Genomic DNA, 23,173 nt, shown 5'->3' on the forward strand with positions numbered 1-23,173 from the left:
TGTGTTCTCCATGCAGGTGCTAACCTCTCTTTCACGATTAATTAGCCTTCTGATTAGTAAACATGGTTTTAAGTTCAATATAAACGAGGAGAAATAATTATGCTGGCAGTGGTATCAATAACGAAGTTTCAAAAGAAACCATATTCTACGTTTTCATATACAAAAAATGTTTTGAAACTCATTTGAAAATTTACTTTTTCTTGCTTTCCACCAGAAGAATTTAACATACAGAATCAAATCTCTTCAGCTACTTTGCAGTAATCCAAGAGTTAAAAAAGAATGACTCTTATCAACTTCATAAAATTCTTCTCGTAAAAAAGCTATTTAAAAACATTTCATGTGAAAAAATGGTAGCTTTACATGAGCCCAGTCCTAGCTAATTTAACCAGTGGAATGAATCAAGATAGTAGCACTTGGAAATCACAATAAGCATAAGAACTAGAAATCATTTCATTAAGAATCTGCTCAGAAGCTCAAGGAAATCCCCTGTAAAAGTCTTACATTGCTTTCTCTAATCTATAGTCTTAAATGCCTTTTGGATACAGGTACCCAACAACAAGGTGATTCCCCAAGAACAAATACAAACACACTTTCATTTTAAAATGCACATTGGAGAATTCACTCTCCTAATTATGAACTAATGAAATTCTTTCCTACTAGCCTTTGTAAGAAATCTAAAATGTCCCTTGCATCTTATAGAAAATCTAACAACAAAGTGAAATAATTATCTCAAAGATACATGCTTTGTGCTCACAATGTGTTCTCAAGCTACATACTTCAATATGAAGCTGCATATATAGAACCAAAGAATCAAGGAACTGAAAACCTGTACTCCTAAAAGCCCCCGACTACATTATCTTTGGTGAGATGATAAAAGCAAAAGTAAAGTTTACTGGATTTTGTAATACATTATATGGAAATTAAATCCTGCATTTGCATGTGGTACCATTCACATTTTGAGGGCATTCAAGGCCTTGGAGCTTATACATTTTTGTAAGAGCTACTGAGCACTACAGCTCCCATTGAGGAGTGAATGTAATACAAAGTCTTGATTTTTGAGCCCCAAATCACAAACAGAGACAAACAGATCACAAAACCTTATTATTCTATGATTTCTATGAGGATGAACTACATGCAAACCGACATTCTTCATTCAAAGACTATGGTATCCCTGAGTAAGATATTCTGAYGCTATTGAAAAATGCTGATCTCAACTTTTCTTTATATGATCTGATTTTTTTTAATCCAATCAAATACCATTTTATGCACCTTACTGCATCACTGTTCACATAAAATACGATTTAAAAAGTTAAGTATTTTCTTTCTGCAATTTTTACCAGTATTATTCCATATATCACCATATGTGGGACACTGCCACCACTCAGATATTTGAAAGTAAACAGACTCTTCCAAATGGTTTTATTAATTTCCTGTCTTCCTATTGGAAAGCCAGTACTGCATTTAAATGGTAATTCAATTGAAAGAAGATACCAGCAGTCAAAAAAGATCATTGCTGTCTTCTGCCTACCATTCTTAGAGAATAAGTTTGAAATTTCTTCATTTGCTGCTACCTGCTGTGTGATGTGAATTTTAGAGATGCTTTCATCAGATGGTTTAATTACATSTTATAGTCTGAAGTTGTTCGGATTGGGAATCTGATTTTTCACTTACGTTGTTTGCAAAGCCAGGCCTTTCTAAATACTACACAAGGAGCACCTAAAAAGACAGTCCTGCTGTGAAACAAATTTAAAAAACTGTATAATAAAAGAAGTTGGATTTGTACTGGAACTGGAAAATAGTCCAGCACATATGCATTCTTAAGAATGCATAAGAATTTCATTCTTATGAAAGYACTGCATCTTTTGCTCAGTGCTCCAACACTCACAGTACTACGTTCCACAWGAGAGATCAGTGACAGAACTCAAATGACTAATTTTGATTTGGGAAAAGAAAAAAAAAATAAAATAAAAAGAGAGAAACATCAAGGCTGAATTACTAAGCTTAACTAGGCCTGGTTTTGTAGCTCCACAGTCAGAGGTTAAAACACTGGAGTCTTGAAATATGTACTTGAACACACCAAAAGTGTGCTCAAAATAGCTTCCATTCTGATGGCTCCAAGGAAGAAGGTGCCAGCAAGTTACCAGTTSGCCATCAAGAGTATGGCGTACTCCAGCAGTTTGCTATCGGAGTATGTACTGCACRTACTCAGGGTCAGCAACTGGCATGAGCTTCACTGCTAGTGAAGACTTAGAGTTGACGTTGTCTGGCAACCACAATGAATCATAGCAAGTCAAAATCTGTTCCTTCCCTCTTTGCAACACCATCAGTTGATAATGTAGCCCTTGGGCAGCAGTTTGTATTACTTGACTCCACAATTTTTTCCYCCTGTTTTAGCTGTATTTCTGAAAGAAAAAGTCTTGGCCTATCTTCAGCAGAGATATATGGTGGCTGTTTTTACAAACACAGGCATCAAGGGAATCTAGAGAGCAGAATGCAATTCCATTATGAATCTTTGTGTGCCATGAGCATTAAAAAGATCAAAACCAAGACCAGAAATAGAAGGATCCTGGCCAGTGAACCTATAAGTATGCAGATCAAACAGTTTTATTCCCATAAGGGAGAAATGCTAGCCAGTACAAAGACTGTTGTAGCTGTGAGGCTGTATGATAAGTTAGTTTCAGTCCCAAGTTCTTGGTAATCACAATTTTGAGATTGGTTACTCCAAAAGTTTAGTCTGGATTTTGTTTAGAATTAGAGAGGGTATCTCAAAGCTGAATTATTTCATTTTTGACAACTGTATTACCTTTCGAAAAATAATTAATATCAATCACAATAAAAGTAATGTCCATTATGAACTGCAGTTCATCTTAATAATAGTTACTACCAATAAAATTTCACCTGATTTCGCATTTTAAAGATCCAAATATAGCTTGGGAAACAACATAGAAGGGCTAAAAAAGGAAACATTTATACATTTGTCAAATCTTCCCTGCCAAATGTTCTCCAAAAATATAAAAGCAGAACAAATTCTGGAGCAAATTAACTTATATTTACCTAAAATATCTATTTTTGAACAGTAGCACAATGAAAAATTGAAATGAACTCCAAAAAAAAGTCAGGTACTAGAGGCTTCATTCATCATTATAAAGCTACATATACAATAATGCCAAACCAGTGAACTCTTAGCTTTAGTAAAAAGAAATCTGTAGCCTGTTTTTGGAGAAAGGAACGAAAAGATGAACCCCAGTGACACACACAATAAATAGTCCACTCATACCAAGTAATCAAACGTTTTGTTTTAAAGCCCAACTCATGATTTTCTGAGACATAGAACATGAGTTTGAACTCCTGGTTCAACAGGAGTTCAAGCAATATTGTTATAGTCGATTTTACTTTGATATTCTCATGTCTGCAAAAGCTGGGTTGCAAAGACTATAAGKAAATACATATTTTTTCAGAACAGCTATTTTGGTTATAGTCCTCGATGTGTCAGGAAAACGCTTTTATTAGTTTCAGCTTTTGTAAATTAATAACTGCTAGACTACACACTCAACATGAATGCATCTCTTTAAAAACAAATAAAACATCTGAAATAATAACAGAGGATTTGAATGGCATATTTATGGGAATTTATGTTACCATAATTAAGAAAAAAAGGAAAAGTATCTATTAATATTTACCCAAGTACAAGGAAAGGAAGTGTGATACGCATACCACAAGTAAAACGAATGTACTATGGCTACACCTGCTTATTTTCCTACTTATTACTAGAAAACAGTTCTAAGCAACAATCCTTTAGATAGTGAACTCACTTAAAGAGATAAATGCAGACKAGGCACTTTAAGAAAGTCTCTAGGAAAGTGCTGAACTATACCTTCTGAAGGACTATGGGTAAAATGGAGAACATTTACAACTTTTTTAAAGGCTAGGATTTCACTGCAGGGTCATAGTGGTTGATTAGCTAATATTTTTATTTGAGGTTATGTTTTTACTGCAAATTATAGCACATAAGCACTGGTGAGTTCTCACGGTTAACTTTCGCTCTCTAATTTGTTCTTCATCAAAAAATTTCTGTATGTGCACATACGTATAATACATATATACAATTATCGGGATGCTTTATTAGAAAAAAAAGTCAAGAAGTCTTTTAAGAAAACAGGGAAATAAGCTCCTAAGAAAAATCCTGAATCCATTTGAAATACAGGAATAYACCTCTAAGGTGTTGTCTGTTCAAATGCTTTCATACTCTTCACCTGAAGAGGCACCATATACATTTAACTTTCCTTTAAATGTGCAGACTTAGTGTTATATTCTACTACACAGCAAGCACTTTGCCAAAGTATTCTTCCCTTTGGAATTGTGACTGTGCATTTCACTTCTTAGGGATTAACGAAACACAGTGATGCATGACATGAATTGCTTATACAGACTGCAGGAAGAGATGCCAATCACCTTTACCTGAAGTGGGAGACTTGCAACGTTCTAGCTCCAGGGAAACTGGACTGTCACTGAGTTCAGTCAGGCCTGAAAAAATGGAGTTAAAAAGTTAAGTTACAATTTAACAGGGCATGCTTCAACTTCTGTGGTTGGTGGCATTCTACAGTTCAAAGTCAAATTGGAGAAAGGAATGGTGTGAAAGGTAAGGAAATATCTATTTCAGAATAACTGCAGTTATCAGACTGTCACTACAGAAATTTAAATCTGGTTTAAAATCACACCTCTTAATTCAGAGGTGTTATTAATTAAGATTTGCTTTCTGAATGCCTCTGGGAAGACAAAGACTGACTGTACCTAATAAGCGAAAACAAGTAAATACAGCTTAAAATTTAAATGTCTGTGATATGCATCAAATGAAACTCATTCATCCCTGTTAGACTGATATGGAAACAATTCTGTATGCTTCCGACTACTGCAGAATGCAGGGAGGAAACCATAAAACAGAAGAAAAAGACAGTTCTGGTGAAAGAAGAAAGTAAATACAAAAATTACTTCTACTGCGTAGTATTTGGATCTTTTGTATGAATTCACACAAGGTAGCTCATTTTAAAGAGCAGACATTATGATAATGCTTCCTGAATATAACAAACAGTATCTTGGGTAAGACACTGTATATATTATTTACTAATGTGTGTGAAGAGTTCATTTGTAGCAGTCTACCRTGGAAGATGACAACAAGCAATGTTTACACTGCCTGAAAAGCTTAAGTTTTTGTCTGTGACCAAACCAAGGTTACCTTTGGTATAGATTGCATGTACATTGTGAAACATGCCCTTTGGCATGCAAGGGAGAGGCAACYTGAGCTCAAGTTATCCTTTACTATAGGCTAACTGTTTGAGTAGCCTAGTGAATATCAGCCCACAGTCCTGTGATGTGCATACTGCAATACTGACAGTGTGTCCACGCACACACATACACAGAGTATAAATTGAGATACTCTTGAAATCAAGTATCTTATTAGGACTTCTCAATATATTTATATCTGGCACCATGTCTCTTGCAATGTGACATATATTTTAACTTCTATGGCTTCTAGACTGTCCACCTCTGAGACCCTGGCCTCTAAAATTTGTCTAGACTCTGTGTTAAAAAATATTTTCTGGTACCTCTCAGTCACCAGTGCTGGTCTCTTGGTACTAAAAATAGTGGAACCTTGATGTAGGTGTTGACATTTTTATTGCAGTGTAATTTTGAACTGCTCTAAAATATGGGGACAATTGTGAGAGAACTTCGGCAAAACAGCAGTACAGATGTGGCTTGTTAAGTAAGCAGTAAGGACATATTTGTTCTTGACTTTTACATCATAAAAGATCACAATCTGGATATTAATGTTAACAAACAAAGGCTTTTTTCTCATTTTGAAAAATTTCTTTGAATCGTGCTTTGATTCAACTTAAAATCTTAAAGAGATTTTTATATTCCAATCAGTTCTGAGTGCAACCACTTTTGGAGTTATGACAGAACTCATGCACTGCATCCACTCCAGGAACATCTCTACATGCAGCTTTCTAACCGCAAATCTGAATTCTACCTGATTCTAGGGACTCTCCATATACCATTTCAATCTGCAGATTTGGGACATACTTGATCTTCGGTTGCACAGCTTTCAGTGTGAATTTGACACAAATGTATAGCATCAGAGGCTTTGGACAAATAAAAAGAAATACTAAATTCTGCTTCTTTTCCAAAGTGTATTAAGTTATTAAAATTGTAATATTACAGTTGCAATGTTGTGATTAATGAACATTTTCTATATTGTGTAGAGTTAGCACTGGTRACAGTTCTAATGTCAAATCCCAGGTCAGATTTTTCTTCTAAATATAATTTCTTTTTTGTGAGCTCACTGAAACACTATCAYCACGCAATGTAAATTATGCTGCTGTGAACTATGAAGGAAATACACCAAATCACACCACTGTTCTGAAAAACCATGAGCAACCACAGTGAGAATACAGTTTTACAACTTACTACTCTTAACATACGTTTCATGGTATGATATCTTAAAATAGTGAATATGTGAACTTCTCTACTAACTTAGACTTGTCAAGCCACTAATGGTCCCCACCAACAGATTCTTTWAAAAAAAGTGCAATAAATCACCACATTAAAGAAAAGTGGTTCAATCTGCCCTGCACAAAGGCATTATCTTAATCTTGGATACTTAGATTTGCTTATGTACTGACACTTCCAGAATTTCCACTGCCACAAGTCTTTCTTTTAATCAAATTATTATTATTATTATTATTATAACCAGTTCCTATCATCACTCATCCGAATATCCAAAGTCGTCTCTAATCTTACTAAATTTTCAGCCTCCAAGATGTTCTGTGACAATACTTGTGCAATCAAAATAATTCACTGAAAGGAACAAACATACCTTTTATCAACTTTTGATGTGCCACCTTTGATTTCAGTAAAGTTTATCTTTTGTTTCTCTTATGAGTTAAAAAAGCAGGCTCTCAATCTTTTTGTACTACTGCTTATTTTCTACAGTATTTTCTTAAGGAATCTTTTAAATAATTCCTCATATGCAATTATTTCCATGCAGTTCGGTTTTCTTTGACTCTCTGAGAGACTACAACAGCTACTGAAGTTATACTAGAAAAATACTTTCAATTTTCATTTTCAAATCCTGTAGGCCCAATTTGTGCAACCACAAAAACAGTCACCTGTGAGAAAAGGTACGCACTGACATTAGAATGAAACTGGCTTTGATTTGAAYAAATTATAAACATACGAACATCACACAATGTGAAAATACTGCATATATGGCAGTTTTAAAGACATATCCCATGGACACTTTTTGAAGTTTATTGTGATTACCATTTTCCCTTTATCAAAGAACCAAAAATGTWCTGTATAACTGGGAGTAACCACTTCTGTAAATTCAACACTTAAAATTTCAGTCTATGATTACATTATTTGGACTGATCATTTGCTAAAAGCACCCAATGCTGTCACATCTTTAACACTTTAAATGATACRTGGCAACAGATTAGAAGATACTGTAGGCTTGGTTTTAAGTGAATAGCCATATTCTCAGCTAGCTATAGTTTCTGAAGTATGCACTATACTTAAACATAAATCAAACATAGTATGGTACTTCAGTGTGGAGAAAATGGATTAGGATAACAATGGGTTTACTTACTGTTTTATGGATACTTAYGAGATTTATAAGCAATTACTGATCTATAAGGACTGATAACATACAGTTTTCTGTCTGCTTCTTTCACAGCTAAGATACTTTTGCTTACATCCTCTCAACTGGCATGTCTGAAGGAGGAATGAAGACTTCTCAGTGAAAAGTCTGGATTCTGAAAACTAGTTTCCAATAAATCAACACCCTCTTAACTTGCTGACTTTTTGGATGCTTCATAAAGACTAATCATTTTCTTTTTTTGTCGACAGATAGTATGAATTCCAGTAAGAAATTGACTTTCTTTTTCAAGTTGCTATTTTTATCTTCTGCTGCCAATACTGTCTCTAGRTGTGGTAAATGTACTTGCTTTAATACTTCAGAGCATAACTGACATAATAACACGTAAAACTTGATTTCAGTTGAAACAAAACAAAACAATTCTGCACTACTTCACAAAGATTTTATTTGTCTTGGTACGTAGTTTGGCTACAAAAGAAGGCGGCTGCCAGCTGTTGTTACAACAAATAGAACGGGTCATCAACAGCAGAAARCTAGCTCTGGCTTTCCACCTACCCTTCATTTTAGCCTCTTACTCTCCTGAGATTACTTTCCCYGACAGGATCTAATGGTCCTAAAATAGACATTCCGGTCTCTTTCATTTTATGGTCAGAGTTGAGTTCATTTCTCCTTCAAATTCCTTTCCTTCTTCTTGCTTCTCCCTTCCTATTTTCACTTCACAAACCACAGAATGTGCTGTCTGAATGTTAATGTCGAATTCTATTCCAGACTCTTTCCAATCTGGTTTGCACATGTATATCTTGCTCTTATCAAGCTCTCTATAGATTTATTTGCCAAATTTCAAATTATTCTACTGTGCTTTGCATATCAGATGTCCTTGACATTATTGATCATGTCTTCCCTTTGGAAAACCTACTTTCTCCAAGATACTGCTTCTTATTCCTATTTGATGTTTTTTTTCTCTCCTTCTTCAGCTGCAAGACACCCCAGACTGAAACCCTGGCTCTTTCCTTACCTCTCTATCCCAATATTCAAAGAGCTTCTCACCTACAAACAGGGTGATAAATATCTTTGTTAGCCTAATAATTCATGAACACAAATCTATAACTTGGATTCCTTTCATCAAAGTCAGAGTGGTATTCTCCTCCTCCTAAAATTTACTGACAAGTGTTCAGACATCAACTTATCATGGCCAAGATGAACTCCAGCTCCTCCTGCAGAAACCTGCTCATTCTTCACTATCTTATCACAGTAAACAGCACCACTGTCTTCCCTTATACTTAAATCTGTGACACTGGTTTCCTCCATGGAACATCACACTTCTTTGACTCTCAGATTCAGGCTGGATATAAAACTATCTTCTKTTCTTGCTACAGTCATCTCCAAAATATGACTGATGAAACTCTAAGTATCTGGCTCATTGATGATATTATTTTTGTCTTTAATACCTGTAAATCTGATTCTCTCAGGCTGATCCTGGCAAGATTATCTTCTTGGTTCATTACTCTAACTGATTCAACTTCCAGCATGTCTTTCCATTTTTATTAAAATAACCCTCAATATTTCAGATCTCATGCTTATGTTATCACGATTGATTCCTGTTTTTGCCTTGATAATACCAACTTCAACTGCACAATTTTCCACCCCCAAAATTTCTTTTCCCATCACCATCCCTTTTAAGAGAGGATAAATGCCTAATCAAAGTCTGTAAATCCATTCTCAATCCCTCCTCCCCTTAAAATTGGTATAAAATATACAACAAAGCATAACCTGAGGATGATTTAGCAAATGGAGTCTTGGCATAGTTACTGCTTACTAGTTAAGTTATTTTACATTCTATTATGAAAATAATATTTTTGCCCTGTTCTTTGTCTTATTGTTAGGTGTGTCTTTTATATCATAAGGAATTTTAGGTCAGGGACTATCATTATATTTGTGCAGTACATACACCTATATAAGTAATGACCGGCAAAAACAACAACAGAAGAATTCCTGAGGAAAAGAATAAAGCTTCTAATGACCCAGCAAAGGAGTCAAACTCATATACTTCAGTTAGGACATATCCAGAAAGATTTTGGGGACTTTCCTGATTTTGGAATTATAGATAATAACCAGATACTGCATTTGTAGCTGCAAAAAACTCATGGTCCTTGTCTGTCAGTTTGGATGATCATGTTGRTCTTTCCTGGTCTTAGAATTTATTAACTTTATTTTTGGGGAAAAAAATCCCAAACCTATCACTGCAGTCTGTCCTTCAGGTTCTCTCTTACAGACCTGAAATAAAACTAGCAAGACCTGATTAATAAAGGTTAAGACATTATAAACCAATGTTTTACACACCTGCTAAATGCATAACTGGCCTAGTCTTTTAAATAAACAGTCCATCTTTTATTAAGTACTATGAGATAAAATCATAGAAATAAGTTGCTGAGCAATCAGTGTACAGAAAGGAAATAGAATTTCTAGTGTGAGTATACAATTGTATTTTAATTGACATATGACTCCATATTTATGTGAAATCATGAAATAACCACCACCCCATTCTATCTTGCTTACACTGAATATTTAATTTAAAACTGCCTATCCAATTGTTCTGGCAAAATTACTTTAAAAAGAGATGAATAGGAGGCATCCTGGAGACCTAATTACATATAAGCATTGCARTTAATTAAGATACATACAGCTCATCTGTTGAACAGTCATTTTAGCAAAATTAATTACAACTTTGTTCACCACATTCTGCAGTGATGAATACTAATATTTAAATTTCATATCAGTCTATAACTTAACAATTTAAAAATWTTAAAAGCATTATTTTTCATAACACTGATGCATTTTTTTTACCCACTTCACATTCTCTGTTGAAGATCAGAGCCATTGGATGGTTCCCTAAAGCCAAACACTCAAGATTAAAATTTAAAATTTCACAGCACCCAGTCCAATGCTTACTCATTTAAACCACATTGCTCTTCTGAAAATAAGGAAGAATTAATTTATAACTACAACCAGGCAGTGCCATTGCAAAGCAAGAAATGCTTCATATAAGTAGATGAATGCTGAAATACATACAAAAACAATGGAAGATTCTGTCATCAATAACTTAACATYATTGAAAAATCATTGTAAGGCCCAACCTGCCTCAAGTAAATCAATAGGCATAAGAAGAAAATGGATCTGAAATAGCTGTATAATATAGAAAATTGTCAAAACGAAGCACAATTTGACATTACAAGATGTAATAAATTTGCATGCATGCTGAATGTGTTTAAAAACACATTACAAAGCACAAACACATGGTTTAAGTCAGGCATATTCTGACTGTGATAAAGCTATTTGCCTAACCTTTATAGAACTTACTCTGATAGGAAGTACGGATCCGTTTCGTTAAATCTGGATAAAAGTTAGACAGGCCACGCATGCAAAAGTTGTCTTTGGAACATGCCAGTACACCAGCATCAGCAGCAGGCAGAGGAAAGAGAGAAAAAACAGTCTAAAGTGAAAGGAAGTGATATCATAACTAGCATACAGAACAGCCAAGGTGAAGAAATTTCAGCAGATGCTTACCTTCAGATWAAAAGATATAACAAGAAAAATAATCGAAAAAGTAAAGGATGTGGGATGGATGGTAAGGAAGCAGCTGAGCTTTTATTTCAGATGCATAATTTCTCTAGCAATCTSAAAATAGGTACTCTTAATAGTGCTTTTTTTGCCAATGAGCTCCAGTCTAGCAGCACTGCATAGCTGGAACAYTGCCTTAAAGGACTGCCCAAGAATGTCTCTGACAGAGAGCAATCCTGTGTGATGCAATGCTGATACAGCTGTTTCTACGTCAGTCAGCCTTCACCTTTTGTRCAGGGCTCGGCAGCATACTGCCTGTGGCTGCTCAAGTTATGTTGGGAGCTGCTATGAGTCTGGCCAGTCCAGACAGAGAAGTTAAATGTGGCTTAAAGCTTCTCATCGCTTCTCTCCTCAGCTCTGCCAAATTTAACACCTAGCACAGAGGAGAATTAACCTTGCCATGATTAAATGACTATAAAGTGAGATAAATGGTCTTTCAGGAATAGAAGCAAGCCTGAAGAATTGCATTTTATTCTCTAAGTTTTACTTTTCTTTGGCGTACCACCTTATTTCTAATGAAAACAGTTTCCATTTACTCTATGGAGAAACAGTATTTGATGATTCAGCGCAGGGCCTGCTGATGAACACGCTGATGTCACAGAACCACTATAATCTGCTGCTTTTATAATTTTTTGGATAGATTTAAAACACTGAATATTTTCAAACACATTCTAAAATCTAATTTTAAAAYTTTGGAACTGTATAAATAACATTTCACCATTATGTCTGACTCAATTTATGTYACTATGAAATATGCAAACAGGTTGGCCAGTCTAGTGAAGAGGGCTTTAAACTAGGTGGGAGGGGAGAGGGGGGGGGTGTCATACAGACAGGGTAGACAACAAAACACAAGTTGGGTTGGGGGGCCTCCAACAGGTGCATGCAGCTGGGGATGTGGGTTTGGGACATGGCTATGGGCGACCCCCTTACACCTTTCCTGGGAAACCTGCAGGCATGACCACCTCTTTGAAATGCATGTACACCAATGCACGCAGCATGGGGATCAAACAGGAGGAACTGGAGATCTGTGTGTGATCGCAGGGCCATGATCTCATTGCAATCACAGAGACATAGTGGGATAGCTCACWTGACTGGAATGCTRCCATGGATGGCTATGCGCTTTTAAGGAGAGACAGGCCAGGAAGGCGAGGTGGTGGAGTTGCAACTGGAATGCATCAAGTTCTGCCTAGGCGGGGAGGAGGAGGAGGYGGTTGAGAGCTTATGGGTAAAGATCAAAGGGCAGGCTAGCATGGGGGACACTGTTGTGGGTGTCTACTACAGGCTGCCTGACCAGGAAGAGAAAGTTGATGAGGCCTTCTATAGACAGCTGGAGGTAGCCCCACGATCACAGGCCCTGGTTCTCATGGGGGACTTCAACTACCCTGACATCTGCTGGAAGGACTACACACCAAGGCACAGGTGGTCCAGCAGGCTCCTGCAATGCATTGATGATAACTTCTTGTCACGAGTGGTGGAGGAGCCTACGAAGAAGGGTGTCCTGCTGGACCTTGTCCTTACCAACAGAGAGGGACTGGTTAGAGATGTGAAGGTTGRGGGCAGCCTTGGCTGCAGTGACCATGAGATGGTGGAGTTCAGGATCCTGCAGGAAAGAAGTAAGGCAACAAGCAGGATTGCAACCCTGGACTTCAGGAGAGCGGACTTCGGGCTCTTCAGGGACCTACTTGGAGGAATCTCATGGGTTAAGGCCCTAGAAGGAAGGGAGGTCCAGGAGAGCTGGCTAGTATTCAAACATCACTTCCTCCAAGCTCAAGAGCAGTGCATCCCAAGAAGTAAGAAGTGCAACAAAAGGGGCAGGAGACCTGCATGGGTGAGCAAGRAACTCTTGGCCAAATTCAGACAGAAGAAGAAARTWCACAGAATGTGGAAAAGGGGACAGGCTACTTGGGAGAAGTATAGGAATGCAGYCAGAGTATGTAGAGATGCGTCGAGGGAGGCTAAGGCCATGTTGGAATTGAGTCTTGCAAGGGATGTCAAGGACAATAGGAAGGGCTTCTTCARATACATCAGCAGGAAGAGGAGAACTAGGGAAAATGTGGGCCCACTACTGAATGGGGCAGGGGGCCTGGTGACAAGGGATACAGAGAAGGCAGAATTACTGAATGCYTTCTTTGCTTCAGTCTTCACTGCTAAGGGCAGCCCTCAGGAATCCTGTAGSCTGGATGTGAGGGAGAAAGTTTGGAGAAGGCAAGACTTTCCTTTGGTTGAGGAGGATAGGATTAGAGACCTTCTGGGCAGGCTAGACATCCGCAAATCCATGGGCCCAGATGGGATGCACYCACGGGTACTGAGGGAGCTRGTGGATGTTGTTGCCAGGCCACTCTCCATCATCTTGGAAAGGTCCTGGAGAACTGGAGAGGTGCSTGAGGACTGGAAGAACGCCAATGTCACTCCAGTCTTCAAGAAGGGCAARAAGGAGGACCCAGGAAACTATAGGCTGGTCAGCCTCACCTCCAYCCCTGGTAAGGTGATGGAACAGCTCCTTCTRGATGTCATCTCCAGACATGTGGAGGAAAAGAAGGTGATCAGGAGTASCCAGCATGGATTCACCAAGGGGAAATCCTGCTTCATCAATCTGATAGCCTTCTATGACGGAATGACTAGCTGGGGAGATGAGGGGAGGGCAGTGGACGTTGTGTACCTTGACTTCAGCAAGGCTTCTGACACTGTCTCCCATAAAATTCTCCYAGGTAAGCTCAGGAAGTGTGGGTTAGAAGAGTGGACAATGAGGTGGCTTGAGAACTGGCTGAAAGGCAGAGCTCAGAGGATCATCATCAGTGGCATGGAGCCTAGTTGGAGGCCTGTGGCTAGTGGCGTCACCCAGGGCTCAGTGCTGGGTCCCATCCTGTTCAACTTTTTCATCAATGACACGGATGAGGGGACGGAGTGCCTCCTCAGCAAGTTTGCTGATGATACCAAGCTGGGAGGAGTGGCTGATACACCTGAGGGCTGTGCTGCCATTCAGAGAGACCTGGAAAGGCTGGAGAGCTGCGTGGAGAGGAACTTCATGAGGTTCAGCAAGGGCAAGTGCAGGGTCCTGCACCTAGGGAAAAATAACCCTAGGCACCAGTACAGGCTGGGGGCTGACCGTCTGGAGAGAAGCTCTGCAGAGAAGGACCTGGGAGTGCTGGTGGATGCCAAGTTGACCATGTGACCATGTTGACCTTGTGGCCAGGAAGGCCAATGGTATCCTTGGGTGCATTAGGAAGAGTGTTGCTGGCAGGGGAGGTGATCCTGCCCCTCTACTCAGCCCTGGGGAGGCCTCATCTCAAGTACTGTGTCCAGTTCTGGGCTCCCCACTACAAGAGAGACATGAAGCTACTGAGTCCAGCGTAGGGCTACGAAGATGGTCAGAGGGCTGGAGCATCTGCCCTATGAGGAACGGCTGTGAGAGCTGGGCCTCTTTAGCCTGGGGAAGAGAAGACTGAGGGGAGATCTTATCAATGTGTGTAAGTACCTGAAGGGAGGGTGTCATAGAGATGGGGACAAACTCTTTTCAGTTGTCCCATGTGACAGGACAAGAGGCAATGGGCAGAAACTGAACCACAGGAAGTTCTGCCTGAATGAGAGGAGGAATTTCTTCACTGTGAGAGTGACAGAGCACTGGMACAGGTTGCCCAGAGAGGTTGTGGAGTCTCCTTCTCTGGAGATCTTCAAAGCCCGCCTGGATGCAACCCTGTCTACCATGCTCTAGGTGACCCTGCTGAGCAGGGACGTTGGACTAGATGATCTCCAGAGGTCCCTTCCAACCTTACTGATTCTATGATTCTATGATTCTATGCAAACCAAAAAGACTTTAAACATGTAAGACTTTCTGACTTTTTCCTCACAAAAGTCGTTTTTTAAGATTAATAAAAAATTATGCCAAAATTTATCTGTGCTAATGGACTGATACTTCTAACATGCAGTGCATCATAATAGTCAGGAAGATACAAATACGCTCCTCTTAGTGTCATATTTTAAATAGTGGTACAGCTGGATTTAGWAAGTTTATATCGAGTTTTACTTCGCTAACAAAATGGCTAATTTGAGCTGCTTTTCCTATCTAAATAACATCTTTCTCAGGTATTACGTTATCCTTTGAATACATCTGTTCAAATACGAATAAATAGCTTTTGGCAGCAGATACAATTAAGTTTAAACTGAAGTCTTACCTATTGGGCTGAACTTTGTGAAACCTAGAAGAAAACTGCATACAAGTCAGGTGACCATCAGAGTCAGAGACTGTCAGAACAATTCACTGCTTTACTCATTCCAATTTCTTAGAGACTCAGCTAAGGGGATTACTTACTGACCTCCATCCCAAAAGCATAAACTTTGTAAAACATTCTGGTTTTGAGAAAGTGTCAGTATTGAAAGCATGTCAGCTTTCTTTCATCAAGTTACAGAAATTCCATTGGCTGGCAGATAGTCATGCATTTCAAAAGCACTATAAGAAGCCACAGGCAAAAAAACAAAGAACATATCAGGCTCATAACCACCATATTTTATCTCCTACCTGCAGCAAACTGCTTGCTTTTGCGAGGAGAACGGGGTTGGCGCTGGTAAGGATCATTTGATCCATATAGGTCAAGGGTTCCCATGCTCAGCAGTACTGTCTTCTGCATGAAGTCCACTACAGCCAAACCGTTGCAGTTTCCAAATGCCACTCTGAGAACAGAAATGTTCCTTAAAGGTATTAATATGAAATTAAATAGTACAAACAATAATTATTCTACATTGTACAAAAAAGCTTTCAAAAAAACCTCTTCTCAAAGTTTGGATTTTATAATTTTTATAATTTATTATTATGAATTTGTAAGCTTGTATCCTGAAACAAAATAACTGACATTCCAAAAAGCAGACTGTCCACTTTAATTAAGTTAACCCTAGCACACAAAACCCAGTCTAGCTCAGCAGATAACATTTTTGTTTCATACTCTCARTAACACATTGAGCCTATTTAAGATTTAGTATTAAAATAGACAAAAAATTGACTTATTTCTGTATAATTTAAATAATGGCAAATAAATTCACAGAGAACTATGGCTATCCAAAGAATTTATGTGCCAAACTCCTRGCTCTGCATTGCTGGAGACTCTATTTAAGTAGGAACTGATAATTATTCTACGCAAGTCTTTCCTTTTCTGTCAGACTACAGCTTTAACTCGCAGATAGAAAGSATCAGAGGTACAGCCACCAGGAAACTCAGAGTCCCAAACCAAGGTCAATCAGATTAGGAATCATTCTTGATCAAGTTCCATGATTTTACATAAAAACTGAYGAAGGTTGTCAGTTCAAAGTACTGCAAGGTATTCGGGTACTCTAAAACTGAGCTGTGCATTCACCCCCATCTGACTCTTCTCAATATAGCTTCAAAATACGTTTAAAGAGATGCATTAATTTGTATGTAGAAAAGCAGTATGAAGAGAAGTAATGAGATGGAAAGGGAACTATGATAGATGAAATACGTTCCTTTGTTGCACATTTTCTCCTGCTTCCATCATGCAAATGAGGGGTCCATGTAGCAAATAGAAAAGGAAAAGGGTGAAAATAAGGATTTTTCTTATTTGTCAGTCTGGTGAATTAAGGTACCATGTACAACAGTGGTTCAAATTCTACTGATTGCCACTACATCATGTTTTCTACCCTAGACTTAATAGTGCATTTAGCACAGCATCTATGGATGTACTGCAAGCATGGTATTTTCCTTTAGTTGATTCTTCACTGATTTGTTGTCTAAATAGGAATATACTCCTGCTCAAAATGGGTACAAAATACACTTTTATTTTGCAATACTTTGTGCTTATTTGAGAAGATCATAAGGTGCACTGGAGAATAAACTCCACAGTACTCCAACTCTATGTACTTATTGTACAGTTATATCTGTACAATCCAGAAATATATCCAGAAATTACTAAAACACATTTCATTTAATCACAAAAGATTTTTTTATAAAGCTTCCTTGGGAGAAAAAGGAACACTACCAGTCGTATTTGCCAGAAGACCATTCTGTACTAGGTTTTATATAAGTCTTCATGTTTCACAACACAAACTGATTGATACAGAAAAGAAAAAAATTATTTCACTATTTTTATTGTCATTCTTGCACTTTTCCTTTAAAGTATTTGTTGATAGGCACGGTCAGATAAAGGATATTGCAATAAAAGGACTACTTGTATAAATTTTGACAGCAATCCTGTGTTCATAAAAGACCAGCTAAGTGCAAAAATGGAAATATAAGCCAATATAAATGACACATGCCAGTCTTATCTATTAAGACTTTAGGCAATAAAACTGATAGCCACCTGCATCTGAAAATGATTAACCTGAGATTTATAATTTTAGAAAACACAAACAAACAAAACCCGCAAGAGTTAGTCAGTCACTCCGTGGTCAGCAAGTCATCAAATCAACAAAATGGAACACCAATTTGTGGTCAKCAGTTTCCAAAACTTCTTTAAGTTCACTCAAAAGCACGGACACACATTTCCTATCATATCTGAGAACTTACTTACTCTAAGGAGAAAATGAAAAATTGCTCATTTATATTAATAATGCTTCTGAGGAAAGAGAAGAAAAACATTTAGGCGAGATTACTGTTAACAAGCCTTCAAATAAATTCCTAACACTTCAAATCTTTTTACAGTCAAATACAAAATAAGCACAATAAATTTCTCAAAGTTGAGTTCTGAATGGAATTAGTTGCTAGGAGAAATTCTATTCTGTAAAGAAACTTCACAGAARTGTCATAAAATCCTCCTCAGCTATTTCTTGACAATTAATATTTAGATTGTTGCATATATAGAGCACAGGAGCAGGTAATAAATTTTCAGCAACTGTCTTCATTCCAATAAAAGGTACTTTAAGTTATATTTAGTATTTTCATTTAACCTTGCAGATATTCAAATGYATTTAAAGAATTTTGTAATTTCTGCTTTTCTACTTTCATTATCTTAATAAGTTTGAAAGTACAATTTGAGGATTCATTGTAACACAAATAAGATAGGTGTTAATATGTTTAATTTGTAGATTACCATCATTAAAAATAAACAAAATAAATAAAAACAGATAAAATTTCCCAATGTCTCTGTTGGTTTATCTTTGCTGAGATAAATTTTTTGCATATCTTGGTTTAGTCCTTTTTCGTGGCTGCAGTAACATCAAGGACACCAAGTTCCTACTACTTGTAATAYATAGTTACAGAAATAAAAATCATTAAGAGTACCGAAAGCAGATACTCCAGCACACACTTACTCACTATCCTATTCCTTCCTCCTAGTCAAACTAGCTACTATAGGAAAAAAATAGAAAGGCAAAAAAAAAGATCCAAATAAACAACATCACAACTAGCATTACAAAAACGACATATCATCAAGCTTTATGCTGAAATAACACAATTATTTTGTCAGATTGAGGCTAGATAGCAGGAGAAAAGTAAAGCATCAAAAAAAATCTGATGAAAAGAAAAGGTTATCACTTCTCAGTATAGGCTGAGGAAAAGGCTGAGAGAGACAACTGAGAGGAAGACAGGAAGAGGGAAAGGACTCTACAGAAGAAATTCAAAGAAATACTTTTTTTTGGTAAGCTTTGTAGTAATGTTAACTTTAGGCTCTGGGTTTTTTTTTTTTTTTTTTTTTTTTTAAAATCATCTTACATGCTTATCTCTGAAACACTTATATATGTAGTAAACTTGTTTTTAAAGCAACTGTCCTGTAAACTATTACTGCTGCTAGGAAAGGAAGCAATTTAAAATATTTTATTGAATCAGGTATGTTTAGGAAAGCATTGTGAGTGCCTGCAGCCAGATACTGGCTTAAGGCCTGAGACCTGTAAGAGAGCAAATTAGGCAAAAAAGAACAATTTTCACAAGTGACAAATGCATCCTGGTATGGTAAAACAAAAGAAATTTCTAGACTCCATGACAGGCAACCGTCTGGAAATTCAGGACAAAAACCCAACACAAAACAATCTCTAGGCCACAGTATTTTTGCACAAACRTAAAGGCTCTGCTAAAAATTTCCSAAGTGTCTGAACAGAGYCAAGTGATCTATTGAAAATCAGGGGGGGTCAGGCACTGAATACCCACTGAGGCTTACGCTTTTTATTGAAGTAACATCTTCTCCCATAAAAATCAGTTTAATGTATCTGGGCAACTCTCAATGGAAGAAAACATTAAAAATCAGCAACTAAATAGAGCCAGAGCAAAACACAGACACATCTACCTGCATTTTCATACAGAATTTAGCATTTAAATGTTCCTTACTCAATTTTCAGTTTCAAGCCCCTAGTTCTTTTGTGAAAATATACAATCTATTTCAATACATGTATGAAGATTAGTGCACAAAAAAGTTGCAATCACAAGAGAACTTCTCAATTAAATATATGAGGTCATGATAAATGACATTTAACACTTAATCACATCACTAACTGGTATGAAATGTATTTAATCTTGGTGATCCTTTCAAAATATCTTTGAAAATTATAAATCTGAAAGATGATCAGATTTTGTTTGAAAGGACGAACAAAGCGATCTGAAAAGATTCAGTCATTTAACCAGGGATAGTAAAAGTATTTGCAATAAGGACAGTTTAGTATCTCATATTACAATCATGAGTCACCTGTCCAAGCAATTTTTTCCCAAGAATGTGGGTAACAGCATGTTTTGATTTTTTCACTCTGACTTTAAGGATCTGCAGAGAACTCTGAGTACAACCAGAACACACACCATTTGGCGCAAAAAAAGAATAAATCAATACACCTTAGTTCTGAGTTACTTACAGTCCATAAGCAGAGTTTACAGCAAGACTGGTAATCTGTTGTGGAGGCTCGCCATCCACCCACACCAACTGAATAACAAGATCTGCTTGGTATCCAGGAGGCATTCGCACAGGTCGAGTCTTAACACTAAAAAGAAAAGGGTAAAAATTAGAACAGAGTGGGCAATGAGTAACAGCTCCTTCCCTTGAGGAAAYACTAGTGAAGTAGTTACGCCTTAATCAGCTGACAGTAGTTCTAGCATTTGTAACATATTGTGAATATAGTGGTACGCTGACACTATGCATTGCAATTAGAACAGGTATATTGTGGAGGAATTCCAAGTTTTGATTTTCATTTCTACTGTAAGACTAAATCTGAARACTTCAGCATTCACTAAAAGAGAAACTCTGGAGAAGGTGTAGGTGAGGGGAACAGTTTGGATGAATAAAAATATTTTTTGTATAATCACTTTGCTTTAATTTTCCTTTTTGATAACATTTCCTTGTACTATATAATGTATAATTAAAAAATCAACACGAATAATCAACTTAAAAGGAAAATTTAGAGTACTATCTTCTAAAATTTTGAAACAGGACATCACTATTTCGATGCAACTTTCTTGCTCTAAATTAAAGCTGTTTTTGGTAGTGTGAGCACTTTTCAAAAAACAATTCAGCAGAATTCCATTCTTCTCCTTGCTCAAATCCCAGCTCAGCATAYGGACTCCGTCCTGCAACATTGGGTGTATCAGAAGAGCAGAACTGTTGATCTTGCATCACCCATTACCCTGAATTCTGTTTTACAGCAAACAGATCTGGGTTCAATGTATTCAGTAACTAATCTCCAATAGGCATAATGAATTACTAAAACAATGAAAATTTAGCAATTAGCCACCCTCATGTACAGGGATGTTGAAATTTAAGCCCAATTTTCAATCATACCCATCTGCACAAACTCCTGGTAATATGAGCATGTCTTGATGGCCTACAAATCATGAAGGAAGAAACGAGAAGAAAATAGTGAGTTTCTACTTTTCCAGAAGACTTCTGATAAAATTTTCTCATCTTTCCTGTAGCAGAGCAGCAGGGTATAGATGCTTGCCAGCGAAATCAAGCAAGCTGAATCAYAGCATCCCTGATCAGAGCTACAACATCACAAAAATATATAGAAAGGAAATATATATGAATATATGAAAAAGCTTTGCAAAGAAAAAAAAAAAGCTCTTCAAGAAATCTTGACTAGGACCTTGAGGGCTGAAACAATTCTCCTCAAGCTCAGACAGATTTGAACCTTGGCATACACTCCAGTAGGAAGTGAGCTAGAAAGAAAAAAATTCAGTTAGACCCACAAAGATGCCTAGGACTGACCATRAGTTCAGTTGTAGGATGCCATTTGACATTAGAGTATCAAAAGGAGGCTATATAGCTAAAGATATTGGAGAACATGATTCCTTCTTCTGCAGCCCTGACTGTTGTGTTTCAGACTAAGTTCAAAAGGGCTGTCGAGGATGGAAGGTAAGCCATTGTGTTGCCAAGATGGCTGGACGTGTGGCTTGTGAGTGGAATATATGAGTGATATATTTGATAACTGTTTTCTCAAAATACATCCCCACACTGACACAGAATTGTTTAACCATTTCAGTCATCCAGTTCTCACTCTATTGCTTATATTGTTACTGTAGAGGGCTTACTAACCTTCCCAAATCTTTCACTTATTCACTCTTTAATGAGAAAAGTWTTCTTCACCTATCTTTCTAAATGGATTTCTTAACAGTGGATTGATACACTATTTGCTTCCTTTTTTCCTGCAGTATTACTCAGATCTTACATATCCATTTATCTGAAAGAATAATCAGTCACTTGACTCAGATCCTCTCTTAGGAAAGATGGAACAACACAGAAAAAAAGGCAGAAGCTCCCCCCACCCCCTTCTCTTCCTCTTCCTTATCATCCAGGACCAGCTGTGAGAATAGAACTCCAGACATGGATCAGGCTTACTACTCCTCTCTCCACTTAGGGCTCCTGTAGTCACAAAAGCAGAAGAAAAGGAGTTAACAGCATCAATCTTGACCCAAACAGGAAGAGGGCCTGATCATTACATTCAACTAATGGAGATGAATGGTATCTTATCTGCCTAGTTAGAAAGAAAAAAAAATAATCACTTTCATTTTATTTCATATGGAATCTTGTCACTCAAGGCTGATGCCAGCCAGCAGCAGATACAGCAATGTACTAGAGCTACTGCATGCCACAGAAATCATAGGAACCAAAAAGTGGCACTGGCAGGAGTAAGATAAGACTTTGCGATGTGCAGGTTCACCAAAACAGAATAAGCATATGCTATAGTGTGGTTGCATGAGTTACTTTGTAGGAACTACTAAGCAGTTGTGTCAAACCTGAAGAGAGGAAGCAGTAGAAACAGGAGTTGGTACAAGTGCTGAAAGAGTTGAATAGTTTACTGTTAGACACGTGAGGACTATCTTACCATCATTTACAATTTTATTAGGTCCTGTAGCCTCCTCAAACTCCACAGCCTCATCAGAGTATATTTATTAGCCCAATTAGAAAATTAAAACTGTGTCCTATAATCTCCATAAAATGTTGGCTGCTGTGATCATAGCAGAATATACGCAACATTTCAGTAAGAGGAACAAGACCTTCACCTAGAGCTTCAAGACATAACCATCTCTTCCCACCTTCCACGATCCTGATTTTCTCCTACATTTTTCCCATTCTGACTGCGTAAGTGTAGAAAGTTGTAAATGTCAGCAATAGATCTGTATATTTGTTACCTATAAACAGTAAAGCTCTGCTCAAAGTTTTGCACTCTCTTACCTGTCTGCTGACAATAAAGCCTTGGTCTTTCCACTTGTTCATAAGGCAGAAGTTCTGCAGTGATGTTTCCTATGAGCTTAATGAAGCCCTCGATTACTCAGGAATATTGAGAACAAAGGGAAGAACATTTGTGCACCCAAGCTGCTAAGGGAGAGGGATCCTTTTGAGAGCTGGGGAAGCTAGAAACAAGAGCTGCAAATAACTGCAAATAAGAAGCACAGCAAGCAGAAGGAAGCTGAATACAAAATAGTCCATCAGAGTATCTTCTGTCCAGTTGCCCTTTCAGCTGAGAAGACATAATTTCCATTCC

The 23,173-nt window shown here is 37.5% G+C and overlaps 1 protein-coding gene across 1 annotated transcript in view; it reads right to left on the minus strand.

The window, feature by feature from the left end:
- The window catches only part of STXBP5L (syntaxin binding protein 5L), a 201,063-nt gene that overhangs the window by 37,879 nt on the left and 140,011 nt on the right, over positions 1-23,173 (minus strand). The window contains exons 17-19 of the mRNA XM_085324665.1: positions 20,051-20,176; positions 15,789-15,940; positions 4,459-4,524 (exon numbers count right to left, since the gene is read on the minus strand). Coding sequence (XP_085180791.1) covers positions 4,459-4,524; positions 15,789-15,940; positions 20,051-20,176 — 344 coding nt within the window. The remainder of the gene's footprint in view (positions 1-4,458; positions 4,525-15,788; positions 15,941-20,050; positions 20,177-23,173) is intronic.

This window comes from Rhea americana, unplaced genomic scaffold (assembly GCF_003343005.1).
Source record: "Rhea americana isolate MKP2758 unplaced genomic scaffold, rheAme1 scaffold_92, whole genome shotgun sequence".
In the NCBI taxonomy this organism is placed as follows: domain Eukaryota; kingdom Metazoa; phylum Chordata; class Aves; order Rheiformes; family Rheidae; genus Rhea; species Rhea americana.